Genomic DNA, 15,201 nt, shown 5'->3' with positions numbered 1-15,201 from the left:
ATACTACTACTAAAAGTAGGCAATGTCGAATGTTTAAGATGGGGAAATAAGTCTGGGTAAGTTGTTTGTTACTTTCTATTTATAAAACTTAACTCCAATACGATCAATGTTTAGATTGTTACGTCCCCCTTGAACTTGTTACTCACGATGACCATTTTGACCATGTGGGGGCGTGGGCGTGCGTGCGCGTGTCATTTATTCGATACCCAAATTTACCGAGTTTTTATTTTAAAAATTTTCCAATAAAAAATGAAAGTAAAAAAAATTTAGATCAATTGTAAATGTTCGGTTAAAAAAAAAAAAAAAAAAAAAAAAAATTTCACACTTTCTTTTAACATTCGATTTTAAGAACAAAAAAAGAAAAAAAAAAAAAAAATTAATGGAAAAAAATAACGGTAACATTTTTTATTTAACGTTTCAATAATCAATATTTTCTAAATTTATTTATTTAAAAAAATAGAAAATAAAAAGAAAAACTATAATTTTTTTCTTAAAAAAAAAATTTTCACTCGGATAAATCTGGAAAAACTTTCACTTTTTTCGTTTAAATTATTTTAAAAAATAATAATGATAATGATAATGATGATAATTTTGATAAGCGGTTGTTAAAATTGATGATGTACGCGTCAACGTGACATAAAAAAAAAGGAGATTTCAATAGGAAAGGAGATATTAATTTGAAAGTCGATTATTTTTCCAATTCGAAACGGTTAGTTAGTTTTCTAGTTTTTGACTAGTTATTTTGGTTTAGGTTCATTGATGTGTACGTACCTGATTCGATGACGGTTATTGAGGTATTATATGTCTGTCGAGGTACCAAGGTTTGTCCACTGATTAAATTATTAAACGATTATGAATGATAATGAAAGTAATTTTCTTATTTTAGTTTTTTTATTTAACTTTCACCCGAATTATTTTCGTCGTCGTTGTTGTTGTTGTTTGTTGTTTGTTTGTTTGTTCGTTTGTAAGTTTTCCATTTTTAATGAGAATTTATTATTGTTTAACAAAAAAAAAGTAAAACGAATTATCAAATTTAAATTTTTTTATAATAATATAATAATTTATGACTAGAATAAATATGTAAATATAAGTAGTGGTAACTATAAGGTCAGGTTTATAATCTAATAATAATGATGATGATGATGATGATGATGGTGGTGGTGAATTTTCTTCTTCTTAATTTTTTTTCGAATGAGATCCAATAGTTTTTGTAGTTATTGAGGAACAAGGAGTGAATGATGATGGGTTTAGATTCTTCTTAAGATTTTTGACAGTAGCATTCGTGACCGATGATTTCGTCAATCCAGGTTTTGTAATTAACGACTCTCGTATACACTCCCGGATAATTGGGTCTAGCGCAACCGCGTCCCCAAGAAACGATACCTGTTGAAATGCGAAATACGTGAATACTCGAATGAAAACGAAATTCGTAAACGAGGTACCAATAATAATAATGATAATCGTTTTTAAAGAAAAATGACTTACCAGCCACTTCAAAGTTTCCCTTTTTAGTTTCGATAACCATCGGACCGCCGCTATCACCTTGGCAAGCATCTTTCGCACCTTTTTCGTAACCCGCACAAAGCATGTTATCCGTGATTCTGTTTTTCATGTATCCTAATTTTCGACAAGCTTCGTTCGATAAAATGGGTACCTTTACCTGACGAAGTTTACTCGATGTCGGTTTCGTTTCTTCGATTCTTCCCCACCCGGCTATGATTCCAAATATGCTAGTGTAATTGAAATTAGCTGGAAATAAAAAAATGTGTTTGATAATGAGAGATGACGTTTTAATTAACCCAGTATCAAAGGAAAAAAGAATGACGCTAACCGTTTTCTGGTAGGCAAGCAGTTCGAATGTGGTCGCCGAGTTGTACGGGTGCATCCAATTCGATGACGCCAATGTCGTTATTAAAACTGAATAAATCAAATTTCGGATGATGTTTTGCCACTTTTATTTTTCTTTCGACCGTATCCGTTTCGGTGAGAACGTCTCTGTCGTGCTCACCGAGAACGACTTTCAAATCTTGCGGGTTAAATCTAAGGCAGAAAAAGAAACCGCTTAGAAAATCGGTTTTACATAAAATTACAAAACTTTTCACGTAGAGACTCATTTGAATTTTTTTTGTTAAGAAAATATTGTTTTTGTGTAATAAAAACGTACCCGTAAATACAATGGGCGGCTGTGAGAACGTGTCTTCTCGTTATCAAAGCCCCACCACAGTAAAACTTTCCTTTTCTAAACATGGCAGCGATCCACGGGTATTCGCTTATTTTAGTTACATTACCACCCACTATCCGATGTTTACGTCCTCCGGTACCGCAATCTAATGTAAAATCGATATATTTCGTAATAATTTTTTTTTAATTAAAAGTAATTAAAATAAAAAAAATTTTTTTTTTCAACTACTAACAACAGCCGCAATGTGGTAGGTCACCAACTGGTTTGTTAATTATGCTCGTGGATGTCGTATTATTGACGAAATCAATTTCGAATGTTATTGTCGTCGAATAATCCGTATTGTTTGTCAACGTTTGATTGTAATGAATTTGAACGTTCGAAGATGGAAGGTTTTGTTTACCGTGAGGTTGATTTACCTTTAAAATAAGGTAAACAAATTACTATCATATTATTATTAATTTAAAATCGATAACAAACAAACAAACAAACAAACAAACAAAATCCAATTAATGGTGATGGTGATGGCATTGAATTAAAAACCATTTAAAAGTTTGTTTGTTTGTTCGTTTGCTCGTTCGTTATTTTCCGATTAAATTTAAATTTTTCAAAAAAAAAAAAAAAATACCCGCAAGGTTTTTTTTATAATTAATAATTATCTACGATACAATGATGATGATGATGATGATTATGTCAATTAATTTTTATATTATCTAAAATGAAAATTTTTAAAATGTTTTCTCACCGTTTTATCATCCTTTTTCGTATCGATTAATCCACGACATTCTGTCAAAATGGTCGTAAATGATAATAAAATAAAAACAAAAAGAAAAAAAAATTTTAAAACACTTAAATCGCACATTTTTTTAAAACTTTTCAAAACGGAAAAAAAAAAAAAAAACAATTAAAATTTAAAATGAAAAACAAAAATTGTAATTTTTGTTGTTGTTGTGCGTTTGTATAAAAGAAAGATGGTTTGTTTGTACCCGCTGATTTGTAACCCAAATATGACGATCCCAAAAGCAAGATATGTAACTTTTATAGTGATGCGATAATTACCGAAGAGAGTCCTCGACCTTACAGCAAAAATAAAAATAAAAGAAAGACAAAGAAAAAGTTTTGTTAAACGATAAAGGAGAGATCCTATATGTGTGTGTGTGTGTGTGAACCTTGGGGAACTCAGGTGGGGAAATGCAGTTAGACCTCGTTATGCAATGGAAATTGTGTGAGTGCGTGTGCTTGTGCGTGCGTGCGTGACATTTGACGTGTAAAACTCGTAAGATAAGAGGTCAGACGGGATGAAATTTAGGTCGTTCTGGATTAAAAAAAAAAATCTTTCAAAAACAGGTGATGATGATGATGATGATGATGGAATTGCGTTGCTAAAATAACCGGGTGACATATTATCACATTTAAAAATATTAGAACGTTCGAATGGTTTTTGTTCGTTTGTCGTTTGTCGCTCGTTTGTTCATTGTCACCCAAAGCGAAATTGTATATCTCCTAAACCTTTTAAAACAATCTTTATTTTTCTAAAAATAAAAATTTTGTAGAAAATTGTTTTAGAAACCATTATTAAGTCGAGTAGTAGTGGGCTTAGACGACGATAACCTAATATGCTATTGACACAATTGAATTAATTACCGAAAAATTTTTCTCTAGTCATTCGCGTATCTCAAGGAAAATTTTTATTACAACAAACCATTAAAACATTAATAATAATAATAATGATAATAATAATAATAATAATAATAATAATATTAGTCAATTTATTAAAAATAAATCATCGTTAAATCAATTTTACTCGGGTCGATCTGTAAAAGTTTTTTTTTTTTTTTTTTTTTTTTCCTGTGTAAAAGAAAGAAAGGAAGAAAATAATAATAATAATAATAATAATATTTATTTGCTGGAATTTTCTGGAATTTCGTAACCCATTTGTTTTGTCTTGTTTTTTTTTTATAAATATACATTCGTTGAAAATTTCTCCAGAATGGCAGAAAAAAAATATATATATTATATATACTTTCACTTAAATTAATCGTTAGGTTACAGAGAGAGAGAAAGAGAGAGAGAGAGAGAGAGAGAGAGAGAGAGAGAGAGAGAGAGGGAGAAAGAGAAAGAAAGAAAGAGAGAGAGAGAGAGAAAAAAAGAGAAAGAGAGAGAGACAAATGGGAAATTTTTCAAAAATTTTTCATTTTAATTTGTTTGTTCAAAAAAAGGAAGAAAAAAAAAAAAAATTACAAATGGTTTTTTGTTAAGTAAAAAAAAGGAAAAAAAAAAATGTTTGTAGTCGTCGTCGGTTGTTGTTGTTCGTTTGTTTGTTTGTTTGTTTTCAAATCGTATTTTTTCCCTCCCCCCATTTTTTTTTTTTGTTTTCTTTTATTTTCTTGTCTCTGTGTGTGTGTGTTTTTTTGAAATTGCAAAAATTTTTCTTTCCTTTTTTTTTTTCTTGTTTTGTTTATCCTCCTCGTAAAAACATTATTATTATTATTATTATTATTATTTCTGTTTTTTTTGTATAATTTAAAAAGATTTTTTTTTTTTTAATGGAAAGAATATCTGATGGGAAATGTATATATATGTCGCGGCACGTTTTTTTTTCTTTTTTTTTCTTTCCCATTATTATTATTATTATTTTTTTTTTTGTGACTTTATTACACGCATGTAAAAAACATTTGAAAAAAAATTTTTTTTTTTTTTTTATTACGAATTGATTTACCAACAATCTCTTTCTTAACTGTTTAAAAAATATTGGGTCAATGTTAAATAGAAAAAAAAAAAAAAACATTATCGATGATGGCTTTGAATCACTCGCAATTCTGTCATCCTGTCGTGTTTTTTTTTTTTTTTTTAATTATTTTTCTATTTCAGGTCTTTGTTTCACATCGAATAAAAAAAAGATTATTATTATTATTATTATTTAAAAATCTATTATCGCACACGCACGCACACGCACAGTGTGTGTGTGTGTTTTTTTTTTTTATTAAACCTCCATATTAAATTTTGATGGAGTTTTTTCCATAATTAAAAATTGAGTAACGAGAGTCCTTTGGAATTTAAAAAAAAAAAAAAAAATTATTATTATTATTAGTATTATTATTATTATTATTATTATTATTATTATTATTATTATTATTATTATTATTATTATTATTATTATTATTAATATATTTTGTTACGTAAAAAAAGAAAAAAAAATTTTTAATTAGGCAATTAAGGTTTAAAGCTCATCCGTGTGAAATGTGAGAATTTGTAGACTATACGTAAATATCGGGCGTCATCACGTCCGTGAAATATACATAATAATAATAATAATAATAATAATAATGGCGTCGGCGGTCGATGACTGAATTTAACATGATAAAATTATTATTATTATTATTATTACAATTTTTTTGTTCGGAAAATATTTTTCATTATTTGACATTACAAAAAAAAAAAAAAAATTTTTTTTTTTCAAGGTTTTTAAAAGACGATGGAAAAAAAAAAAAAAAACTCGTCGAGAAATTTCTTCTGCTTCGTGGAAAAGACGAATGACGTAATTTGGGGCATTAATAAGGAGACGTCGTACATGCGGGATGATGCGATAGGAAACAAAAAAAATTCGTTACAATTTTTTTTGAATGAATTTTAATGTCGAAGATAAGAAGAAGAAGAAAGAAAAAACAGAAAAAAAATAACGTGCGAGGTTGGATGGAAAAAATTTTAAAATAGGTATTTGTACTTTTATTAATATCATTATCATTATCGATTTTCACGGTGAGGAAACCTGCATGATTCGCGGTAAATATTTTATTTCCGTTTGTTCTTCTCTACTCCCCTCCCCCACCCCTTTCAAAATGGTTTAAAAAATTATTTGTTGTTTCGAATCGTTTCTTACTTTCCCCCCCCCTTTCCCTCCCCCCCTCATGATGTTTCCAAGAGGTTGGCAGCCATTAAATTAAAAAAATACCCAGACGGTTTTTAACGTTATCATAAAATACAAAGTCCGTGGCGTCTTAACAATCAAAATAATTCAAAAAATTAAAAAAATGGTGACAATATTTGTAAATGTATTTATCGGTATCAATCAATAACTAAGTGATTTTCTGATTCATAACCGATGACATACTAATAATAATGATTTCTCTCTCTCTCTCTCTCTCTCTCATAAATAATTGTGACCCATTTTTCACCTCTTTTATCATCATTGCCACCTAAATAATTTTCCTTTTTTTTTTTTTTTTTTGCGTTTACTTCTTTTCATCTTCCTATCTTGGGTATTTCCAATGCCATCCTCCATTTTTCCTTTTGAAACATGATTCGTTTTGAAAAATAACCCTATTAAATTTTACCTTTTTCTTCGAGAAATACGTACAAGACTATATAGAACAATTGGATGATATTTTTAACCAATAAATAAGTTTAAAGAGAGAGGGGGGAGGGTGGGGGTGGGGGAAAACGTTAAAACGCGTGACGTTTCGATGACTTTTTTAAAAATTGATTAACCACATTTTTGTGTCACATATTACTGTGCGATTATTTAAACGAAAAAAATTCATTTTCACTTTTTTTTTTTTTTTTTCTTTATGGCGTCGATCTCGGTAATTTGTTTTTTTTTGCGTAATTTGAATTTAAAATTGTTTTTGTTTTAAATCGATCGATCGATCGATCTGTTCGATCTATCGATCATTATTCGAGAGGAAATCGAAAACGAAACGATTATTTATGGGGCATGGAATTTAAAAAAAAAAAAAAAAAAAATGATTGTGATTAATTTAATGCCGCCGTTAGAAATAATCGTTTAATCATTTATTTAAGGGTAGGAAAATGTTTGGGGTGGGGTGGTGGTGCGAGGGAAAATCCTTGTCATTGTTCGTTGAAATGGCGGCTAAGAAAGTTTAGGAAACTGGTAATGACATTGCAATAAGCCTTTTTTTTTTTTTTTATAATTGGGATGATAGAGAGGTAATTAATTCAATATTTAACTTAAGGTGCTCCAGTTTCGTGGGGGGGCCCACATTTCGGTTGCCTTGACCGCGATCTCCGCGCTGAATTTTTCAAGAATGATTTGATTCCCTTCGCATAAGAAAAACATGTCGTGTGACGTCGATTGAGAACGCTTAGCTCACTTAAGAATACACATTTTATATATAAATTATATATTATTATTGTTTTGCCGTGTATTCGCTACTAAATTCCGTGCTAATCATGAAGTGCATTCAAAAATGGTTTTTAGTGTTACTACTAACGTCGTTGTCTTACTTGGCCAAGTGTCAGGAAAACAACGAAAATTTTAAGTTTCAGGTTAGTTTTTTAGTTTTTTTTGTTGGTTTTTTTGGTTTTGGTTTTGGTTGATTAGTGTTCAGTGATTTTTTGTTTTTTTTTTTTTTTTTATAAATCACCAGTTAAAAGGAACGTCGAATAATAATAATAATAATAAAAATGATGACAACGAAAAAATAGTTAATAGAATTCAATTTTTGGAATGGTTGTTTGGATTAACATCCGAAAAGGAAGAAGAATCGACAACTTCTAAACCGGTAGATTTGGCACAATGTAAACCCTGTTGTAAGTTTCAATTTTCCTGTCGGGTTTTCTTTTTTCTTTTTTTCATTTTTTGGAAAAATGAAAATCCGACCAGATCGGGGGATAATTAGTGCCATTTATTACGCGGATCGTTAATTTTTTTTTTTTTTTTTTTTTTGTGATTTCGTGGCCGTGTTTAGCTTGCGGAATCACGAATAAAAAAATTAGGATTGTAGGAGGAAAACCAACGCAAGTAAATCAATACCCGTGGATGGCGTTACTCATGTACAACAGGAAATTTTATTGCGGTGGTTCTTTGATAAATTCAAGATATATTTTAACAGCCGCTCATTGCGTCGATGGATTTTCAAAACAAAAAATAACGGCTCATCTTTTGGAACACGATAGATCCATAGATACGGAATCGACGGTGATAGAAAGGAAAATAGAAAAAGTGATACGCCATAGCGGATATAACGACAGAACGTTTAACAACGACATCGCCCTGTTGAAAATGGATAAGGAAGTGACTTTGGACGATACTCTAAGGCCCGTTTGTTTGCCGGTAAAGGGAAAAAGTTTTTCTCATTACGATGGATTGGTCACCGGATGGGGAGTCAAATCTCAGGGAGGAGTCACGAGTCCGATTTTACAAGAAGTAACCGTACCGATCATGTCGAATGCCGAGTGTAAAAAAACTAAATACGGAAGCAGGAGAATCACGGATAACATGTTGTGCGCGGGATTTCCCGAAGGGAAAAAAGACGCTTGTCAGGGTGATAGCGGTGGACCCCTTCACGTTGTCAACGGTACGGTTCACAGCATCGTGGGTGTCGTTTCGTGGGGAGAAGGTTGCGCACGACCGGATTATCCGGGTGTGTATTCGAGAGTAAACAGGTACATTACTTGGATAACGAAAAACACGAGAGATGCTTGCCCGTGTTCGGTTAAACAATTAACCGTGTTATCAACGGTAGCCGATAGCGTGGCACCGTCCGTAATGGACATGACCGCATCTAATTCACCCTCGACAAATGAAAATGCTGTCGTGACAACGGAAGAATCAGCAGGTACGGTCGCATCACCAACCGAATTAGATTTAAAACCTGATTCCGAATCAGGTACTGCTTCTAACGAATCTGCTAGTTCTTCGTCGGATTCGTCAGCGACCACGACGGCACCGGACACGATGGAAAAATTGTAAAAAAAAAAAATTTCAAATTTGATCTCGCACATCATTCATTTTTTTTATTTGTTCATCGTGTCACTAGAACATAATCATAAACCTTAACTTATTATTATTATTACTATTTATCCCACGTCGATTTAATGGAAAAAAATTTGACGTATTATTAGAATTAATTTTTTTTTTTTTTTTTTTTTGTCTTAATAGTTAATTTATTTTAATAATTTATTTATTTTAATTTTTATAAATATTTTTAAACAAATAAATAAATAAATAGATATTCTTTTTAAAATAGATTTAAAATTCCGAGATGAAAATTAATTTAAAAAAAAAAAATTATTGTCATGGACCTTTGGTTTCATTTTCCGTTCTGTTAACTTTTCCACGTGCGATCATTTTTTCTTGAAACGTGTCGCCTGATTTTTTACCATCAAATATTTTATTAAACAACCAATAAGTTTTCATTTGTCCTTTACCTTTAATATGTATCAATCCACGTGGTTCCATTTGATATAATTTTGGATTTAAAAGTTTATACGTAGAATTTGAAACGTGAATTTTTCCAGGCTGCCAACCCCCCCGCCCAAAAAAAAAAATAAATAAATAAATACTAATTTATATGAAAAATAATTTTTTTTTTTTAATACTCACAGCACTCGTGGTTTGCATTCTGGCAGCGGTATTTACCGTATCACCAAACAAACAATACCTGGGAACTTTTAAACCTACAACGCCGCCCACGACCGATCCGGAATGCATACCTGTAAATCACATATAAAAAAAAATTATTATTATTATTATTATAATTTTGACACTTTTCCGTACTTGGTGGTATTTGTTACCTATTTTAATTTTTTTCACTTCCGGCGGAAGTTGTAATTTTTTAACTTGTCGCGACAAACAAAGAGCTAAATTAGCTATATTATCAGCATGATTGGGTGTTATTTCGGGAGCTCCACTTACGGTCATGTAAACTCTACCAACGGTTTCTACCTGAAAACGTTAATTTTTTATTTAAATAAATTTTGCGTTTGTTTAACATTAATATTGTAAAAAATTCCGCATACTTTGTACACGTCGAAAAGATCTAGAAGAGAATCGAAACAGGTAAATATAGCATTCATGCTACTGACGACTTCCATGGCATCCCGGAGTGTCGAAGATGAAAAATCAGCCAATTCGCAAAAAAGAATGGTGACGTTATCGAAAACCTAAATGTAAGAATAATAATGATGCGACAGATAAATTTTCATCGAATCCATTTTTTACATAAAAAAAGTGAGGATTAATAATAATAATGATAATTTTCTAACTTGGCAGGTATTTAATCTATTTTCACCGGTTCTCAATCTTTCAGCAACGGATTGTGGTATCATAGAATATAATAAATCATCTCCTTTTTTTTTCCAACTGTCAAGTAATTTATAACTTTTTTCAAGTTCCAACGATCTTTGTTCAGCTTTTTCAAACATCAATTCAAGACTGGAAAAAAAATAAAAAAAAAATTTTTTTCAATTTGGTTACAAAACAAACTTATACTAGCGCGTGTATTTTTTTAAATGGATAACCTTGAACAATGCTGCCAACCGGTCAAAACCATTTCCCTGCTCAAACCGTGAATATTTAAATCGTTTAAATAAAGGCCCATATTTGGTAGTTCGTCCAAATCGTTGATACTGAAACGAAAAGGAAAAAAAAAACGTTTTTGTTGAGTGGAAAATTGTAAATTTAAATTTTTCTTTTAGTTATAACAGATGCGTCGGTTGAGAAATAGATTTGTAAAAGGAAAAACTTTCTGGCAAAAATTATATTTACATAAAAAAGAATTTTTTCAAAAAGAAAAAAAAGTTTGTTGGATTTCCGGCATTTCAAGTTTATTTTTATAAATTGGGGCTTGGTAAGAAAGTAATATATTTAAAACATTGAAACGTTTATTGAATAACAATTGATTTATTCAAAGGATAAATACTTTTTTTAATATTAAACAAAACTAAAACCATCCTACTGCATTTTGAGTGTTAGAGAGAGAGAGAGAGAGTGAGGCATAGATAGAGAGAGAGAGAGATAGAGAGGCATAGATAGAGAGAGAGAGGCATAGATAGAGAGAGAGAGAGGCATAGAGAGAGAGAGAGAGTGAGGCATAGATAGAGAGAGAGAAAGAGAGAGAGAGGCATAGATAGAGAGAGAGAGATAGAGAGGCATAGATAGAGAGAGAGAAAGAGAGAGAGAGGCATAGAGAGAGAGAGAGAGTGAGGCATAGATAGAGAGAGAGAAAGAGAGAGAGAGGCATAGATAGAGAGAGAGAGATAGAGAGGCATAGATAGAGAGAAAGAGGCATAGATAGAGAGAGAGAGAGATAGAGAGGCATAGATAGAGAGAGAGAGAGGCATAGATAGAGAGAGAGAGAGAGAGGCATAGATAGAGAGACAGAGAGAGAGAGAGAGAGGCATAGGTAGAGAGAGAGAGAGAGAGAGGCATAGATAGAGAGGCATAGATAGAGAGAGAGAGAGGCATAGATAGAGAGAGAGAGAGAGGCATAGATAGAGAGACAGAGAGAGAGAGAGAGAGAGGCATAGATAGAGAGAGAGAGAGGCATAGATAGAGAGAGAGAGAGTGAGGCATAGATAGAGAGAGAGAAAGAGAGGCATAGATAGAGAGAAAGAGGCATAGATAGAGAGAGAGAGAGAGATAGAGAGGCATAGATAGAGAGAGAGAGTGAGGCATAGATAGAGAGAGAGAAAGAGAGAGAGAGGCATAGAGAGAGAGAGAGAGTGAGGCATAGATAGAGAGAGAGAAAGAGAGAGAGAGGCATAGATAGAGAGAGAGAGATAGAGAGGCATAGATAGAGAGAAAGAGGCATAGATAGAGAGAGAGAGAGAGATAGAGAGGCATAGATAGAGAGAGAGAGAGATAGAGAGGAATAGATAGAGAGAGAGAGAGAGAGAGAGAGAGAGAATGTATGTGTTATTACATGAGTTTAAATTAATTAGTATCAATTAAATAATTTTTTTATACTTACAGGGGACTGCATAGAAAAATAACGGATTTTATATCTTTCAAATAAAACATTTGACCTTTAAGAAGAATACTTTTCAAATTTTGATGATGATGATGATGGCTTCCTTTTTTCTCAACAAGAGCCAAAGATTCGTCCGACTGCGTCCTTTGTTCCGAATTTCGTGACGTTTTACACGATCTACTAATAATTTCCAATTCGAACAAAACGGATTGAAGGTACAATATCTAAGGAAGAAAATTCAAAATGGCGGGATAAAAAAGAAAATTTTTATTAATTTTTTTTCTTCTTCTTCTTCTCCTCATTATCATCATCATTATCTTACATTTTTCCAGATGAACGTTATACCCCTCGGCCTTCTCAATTTCAATAGATTCGTCACATTTTCTCCAAGCGGATTAACATCGCCCAAAACAAAATGGAGTTTTTCACCGACTCCCATTATTTTCATGTCTTGTCCGAATATGACTCCGAACGGGAATAATTTGAGGAGAACGGAAAAGTAAAAATCGGGTAAAGTAATTTTTTCGAAATTTTTTTTCTTTTCATTTTTCGATTCCACGTATTCGACGTTATCGAAATTCAATCTGTATTTGACGTAATTATTTTTCGTTCCCGATGACGATTTACCCTCTTCGAGTATAATTATTTCAAGTTTCGTATCGTAAATGTCTTCTGCTATCTGATAAAGTTGACCTGTTTTTTAAAAATTTAATTATTAACGTAAAGATCGATTACAAAAAAAAAAATTTTCGTTTGTATTCGTAAAAGATGTTTTCACAGACAAAAATGACGTCACATTTATTCTCGAACGGAAAATTAATTTAAATTTGATTTTTTTCCCGCGCGCGCCAAAAACAACAACAACAACAACATTTATCTATTATCATAACGTGAAATTATTTTTACTCTTTTAAAAAAAAAAAAAAAGTCAAAAGTTAAATTGAAAGTAATAAATCACACGTTATTTAACAATTCCTGGGAAATTTTCATTTACGTTATAATAGAATTTTCTCATGAATTTTCCGCCCCCGCCTCTCCCGTTTTAAAATGATAATAAAATTTTCTTTAACCCATTTTCTATGTAATTAATGTCATAGAGTAAGATGACAAACCGCGAACGTTAAAAAACGATTTATTATTTTTTTTTTTTTTTTATCGAATCAAGTAACCGTGAAAAGAATTTTTTTTTTTTATTGCCATTAAAAAACGCAAAAGAAAAATGTATTATTATTATTATTATTATTATTATTATTATTATTATTATTATTATTATTATTATTACCCATGAAATATTGGGAAAAACCACATCTTGAACTTCTGTACATTAAAATAACTCCATTCGAATCTAAATGCGTTATGTACATGGATGGACTACGCATTTTAGGATAAGTAAATCTCATTTGAAGATGAATGTTATCGACGCTTTGAAGAAAATCACAAAAATATCTTCCCGTGGCTTTTATCGTTTGATCGTAACTTGAATAAGTAAATGTAATGTAAGTAAAAAAGAAAAAGACTAATTTTTTTTTTTTTTTTTTTTCAGGTTTTCAGGTTTTTAGGTTTTTAGGTTTTTTTTTTTTTTTTTACCCGAAATTACTAAAATAACGAACGAAACATCTTCCGAAAAAATTCATGAAATAATCCACGGACGTGTTTTGTCCGATTATTTTAACGCAAGATTCTGCAATTTTCGTCATTAAATTATCAGGATACGTTTGATGCGTCATAAAAACGGTGAATTCGCATCCTGATTCCTTAATTATCTCGTTCCACGTTTCTTCTCCATATTCTAACTATGAGAAAGAAAAAAAAAAAGTAATTTTTTCTTCGTGTAAGTAGATTTTATGAATAACGAATTAGGTTGTTAAGCAATAGGTACGGGACGATTGAAGAGAATATCATTTGAATTGGCAATAGAATTTAAAAATGGCGTCGTTGACTTTGGAAAATGACCTTGAGAAAATTTGGCAAATTTTCCAAAGAAAACTTTTTTATGTATTCATTTAATTTATCGTTTGTTGGAGTTTGTTGGGGGTAATGTCGGGGTTTGTCGGAGTAATGTCGGGGTTTGTCGGAGTAAAGTCGGGATCTGTCGGAGTAAGGTCGGGGTTTGTCGGGGTTTGTCGGGGTAATGTCGGGATCTGTCGGAGTAAGGTCGGGGTTTGTCGGGGTTTGTCGGGGTAATGTCGGGATCTGTCGGAGTAAGGTCGGGGTTTGCCGGAGTAAGGTCGGGGTTTGTCGGAGTAAAGTCGCGGTTTGTCGGGGTAAAGTCGGAGTTTGTCGGAGTAAGGTCGGGGTTTGTCGGAGTAAGGTCGGGGTTTGTCGGGGTTTGTCGGGGTTTGTCGGAGTAAAGTCGCGGTTTGTCGGTGTAAAGTCGGGGTTTGTCGGAGTTATGTCGGGGTTTGTCGGTGTTTGTCGGGGTAATAAAATTTACGTTAAAATCATTTTTCATTCATTCATTCATTTAAAAACGAATAACGCGAATATTTTTATTACTTAATTATTATTAATAATAATAATTTTATTTATTTATTTATATAAAACTTACTTGTAAAAAATGTTGTACACTTTCTAATAACATTCCATACATGTCGTCGAATTTGAAAAAAAAATTTATTTATTACGGTAATAATTTTAATATTATTAATTATTTATCGTCGTCACTCATAAACCTATATAAATAATTTAATAAAAAATAAATAAAAATGATGATGATGATGATGAAAACTTTTTTTCACAATCAATCACTACAGAAAAAAAAAAAAATAATAATAATTTATTAATTATACTTTAACGATCGCGTTTTAATTAACGTAAGAAAAAATTAATAATAATAATAATAATAATAACCGTGATTCGCGATATAAAAAATTATTATTATTATTATTAATAAACATTTATCGTAGGAAATATATTTGAATATTGGCCAAATAATAAGAAACGTCCGTACACTACAACACTCTTTTCTACATTGTCCGCATCTTTTATTTTTTATTTTCTCTTTTTTTTTTCAGGGTTGAAAAGTTTTGGATATTGCGCAGTCAAATTTTTGGAAAGCCATTACAAAAAAAAAAAAAGAAAAAAGGAAAAAAAAATGGGGAGACGAACGTATTTTCATTATCAAATTATTATCCGACAATAATATATATATATATATATATAAATTTAAATAAATTACACTTTTCGAATTTTCCATTTTATTTATTTATTTTATTTAAAGGGGAAAATTTAATCGGAAAAGTTAGGAAAACGTTAGGGAAATCTATGGAAAATCTGTGAATAAAAATAAATTGATAAACGTAATGATAA

The 15,201-nt window shown here is 31.1% G+C and overlaps 3 protein-coding genes across 3 annotated transcripts; 1 reads left to right on the top strand and 2 right to left on the bottom strand.

The window, feature by feature from the left end:
* Positions 1 to 1,258: 1,258 nt before the first annotated feature.
* On the bottom strand, positions 1,259 to 2,725 carry Phum_PHUM472600 (trypsin, putative; the record flags this gene model as incomplete). The annotated part of the gene is made up of 6 exons (XM_002430259.1): positions 1,259 to 1,383; positions 1,486 to 1,749; positions 1,832 to 2,040; positions 2,165 to 2,327; positions 2,415 to 2,598; positions 2,723 to 2,725. 6 exons carry the CDS (start codon positions 2,723 to 2,725, stop codon positions 1,259 to 1,261), a joined length of 948 nt encoding a protein of 315 aa, XP_002430304.1.
* A 4,644-nt stretch (positions 2,726 to 7,369) lies between these two features.
* On the top strand, positions 7,370 to 8,891 carry Phum_PHUM472590 (tripsin, putative; the record flags this gene model as incomplete). The annotated part of the gene is made up of 3 exons (XM_002430258.1): positions 7,370 to 7,465; positions 7,567 to 7,729; positions 7,888 to 8,891. 3 exons carry the CDS (start codon positions 7,370 to 7,372, stop codon positions 8,889 to 8,891), a joined length of 1,263 nt encoding a protein of 420 aa, XP_002430303.1.
* Positions 8,892 to 9,215: 324 nt separating this feature from the next.
* Phum_PHUM472580 (Soluble guanylate cyclase 89Db, putative) lies at positions 9,216 to 14,482 on the bottom strand (the record flags this gene model as incomplete). The annotated part of the gene is made up of 11 exons (XM_002430257.1): positions 9,216 to 9,440; positions 9,525 to 9,634; positions 9,716 to 9,866; positions 9,941 to 10,084; positions 10,187 to 10,355; positions 10,442 to 10,549; positions 11,893 to 12,116; positions 12,215 to 12,585; positions 13,175 to 13,368; positions 13,480 to 13,685; positions 14,441 to 14,482. The coding sequence occupies 11 exons, from the start codon at positions 14,480 to 14,482 to the stop codon at positions 9,216 to 9,218; spliced, it is 1,944 nt and encodes a 647-aa protein (XP_002430302.1).
* Positions 14,483 to 15,201: the final 719 nt, after the last annotated feature.

The sequence above is a fragment of the Pediculus humanus genome, genomic scaffold (assembly GCF_000006295.1).
Source record: "Pediculus humanus corporis 1103172108252 genomic scaffold, whole genome shotgun sequence".
NCBI classification, from domain to species: Eukaryota; Metazoa; Arthropoda; class Insecta; order Psocodea; family Pediculidae; genus Pediculus; species Pediculus humanus.
Note: the sequence above shows the minus strand (reverse complement) of the source record. Positions and strands in the feature narration are given on the sequence as shown.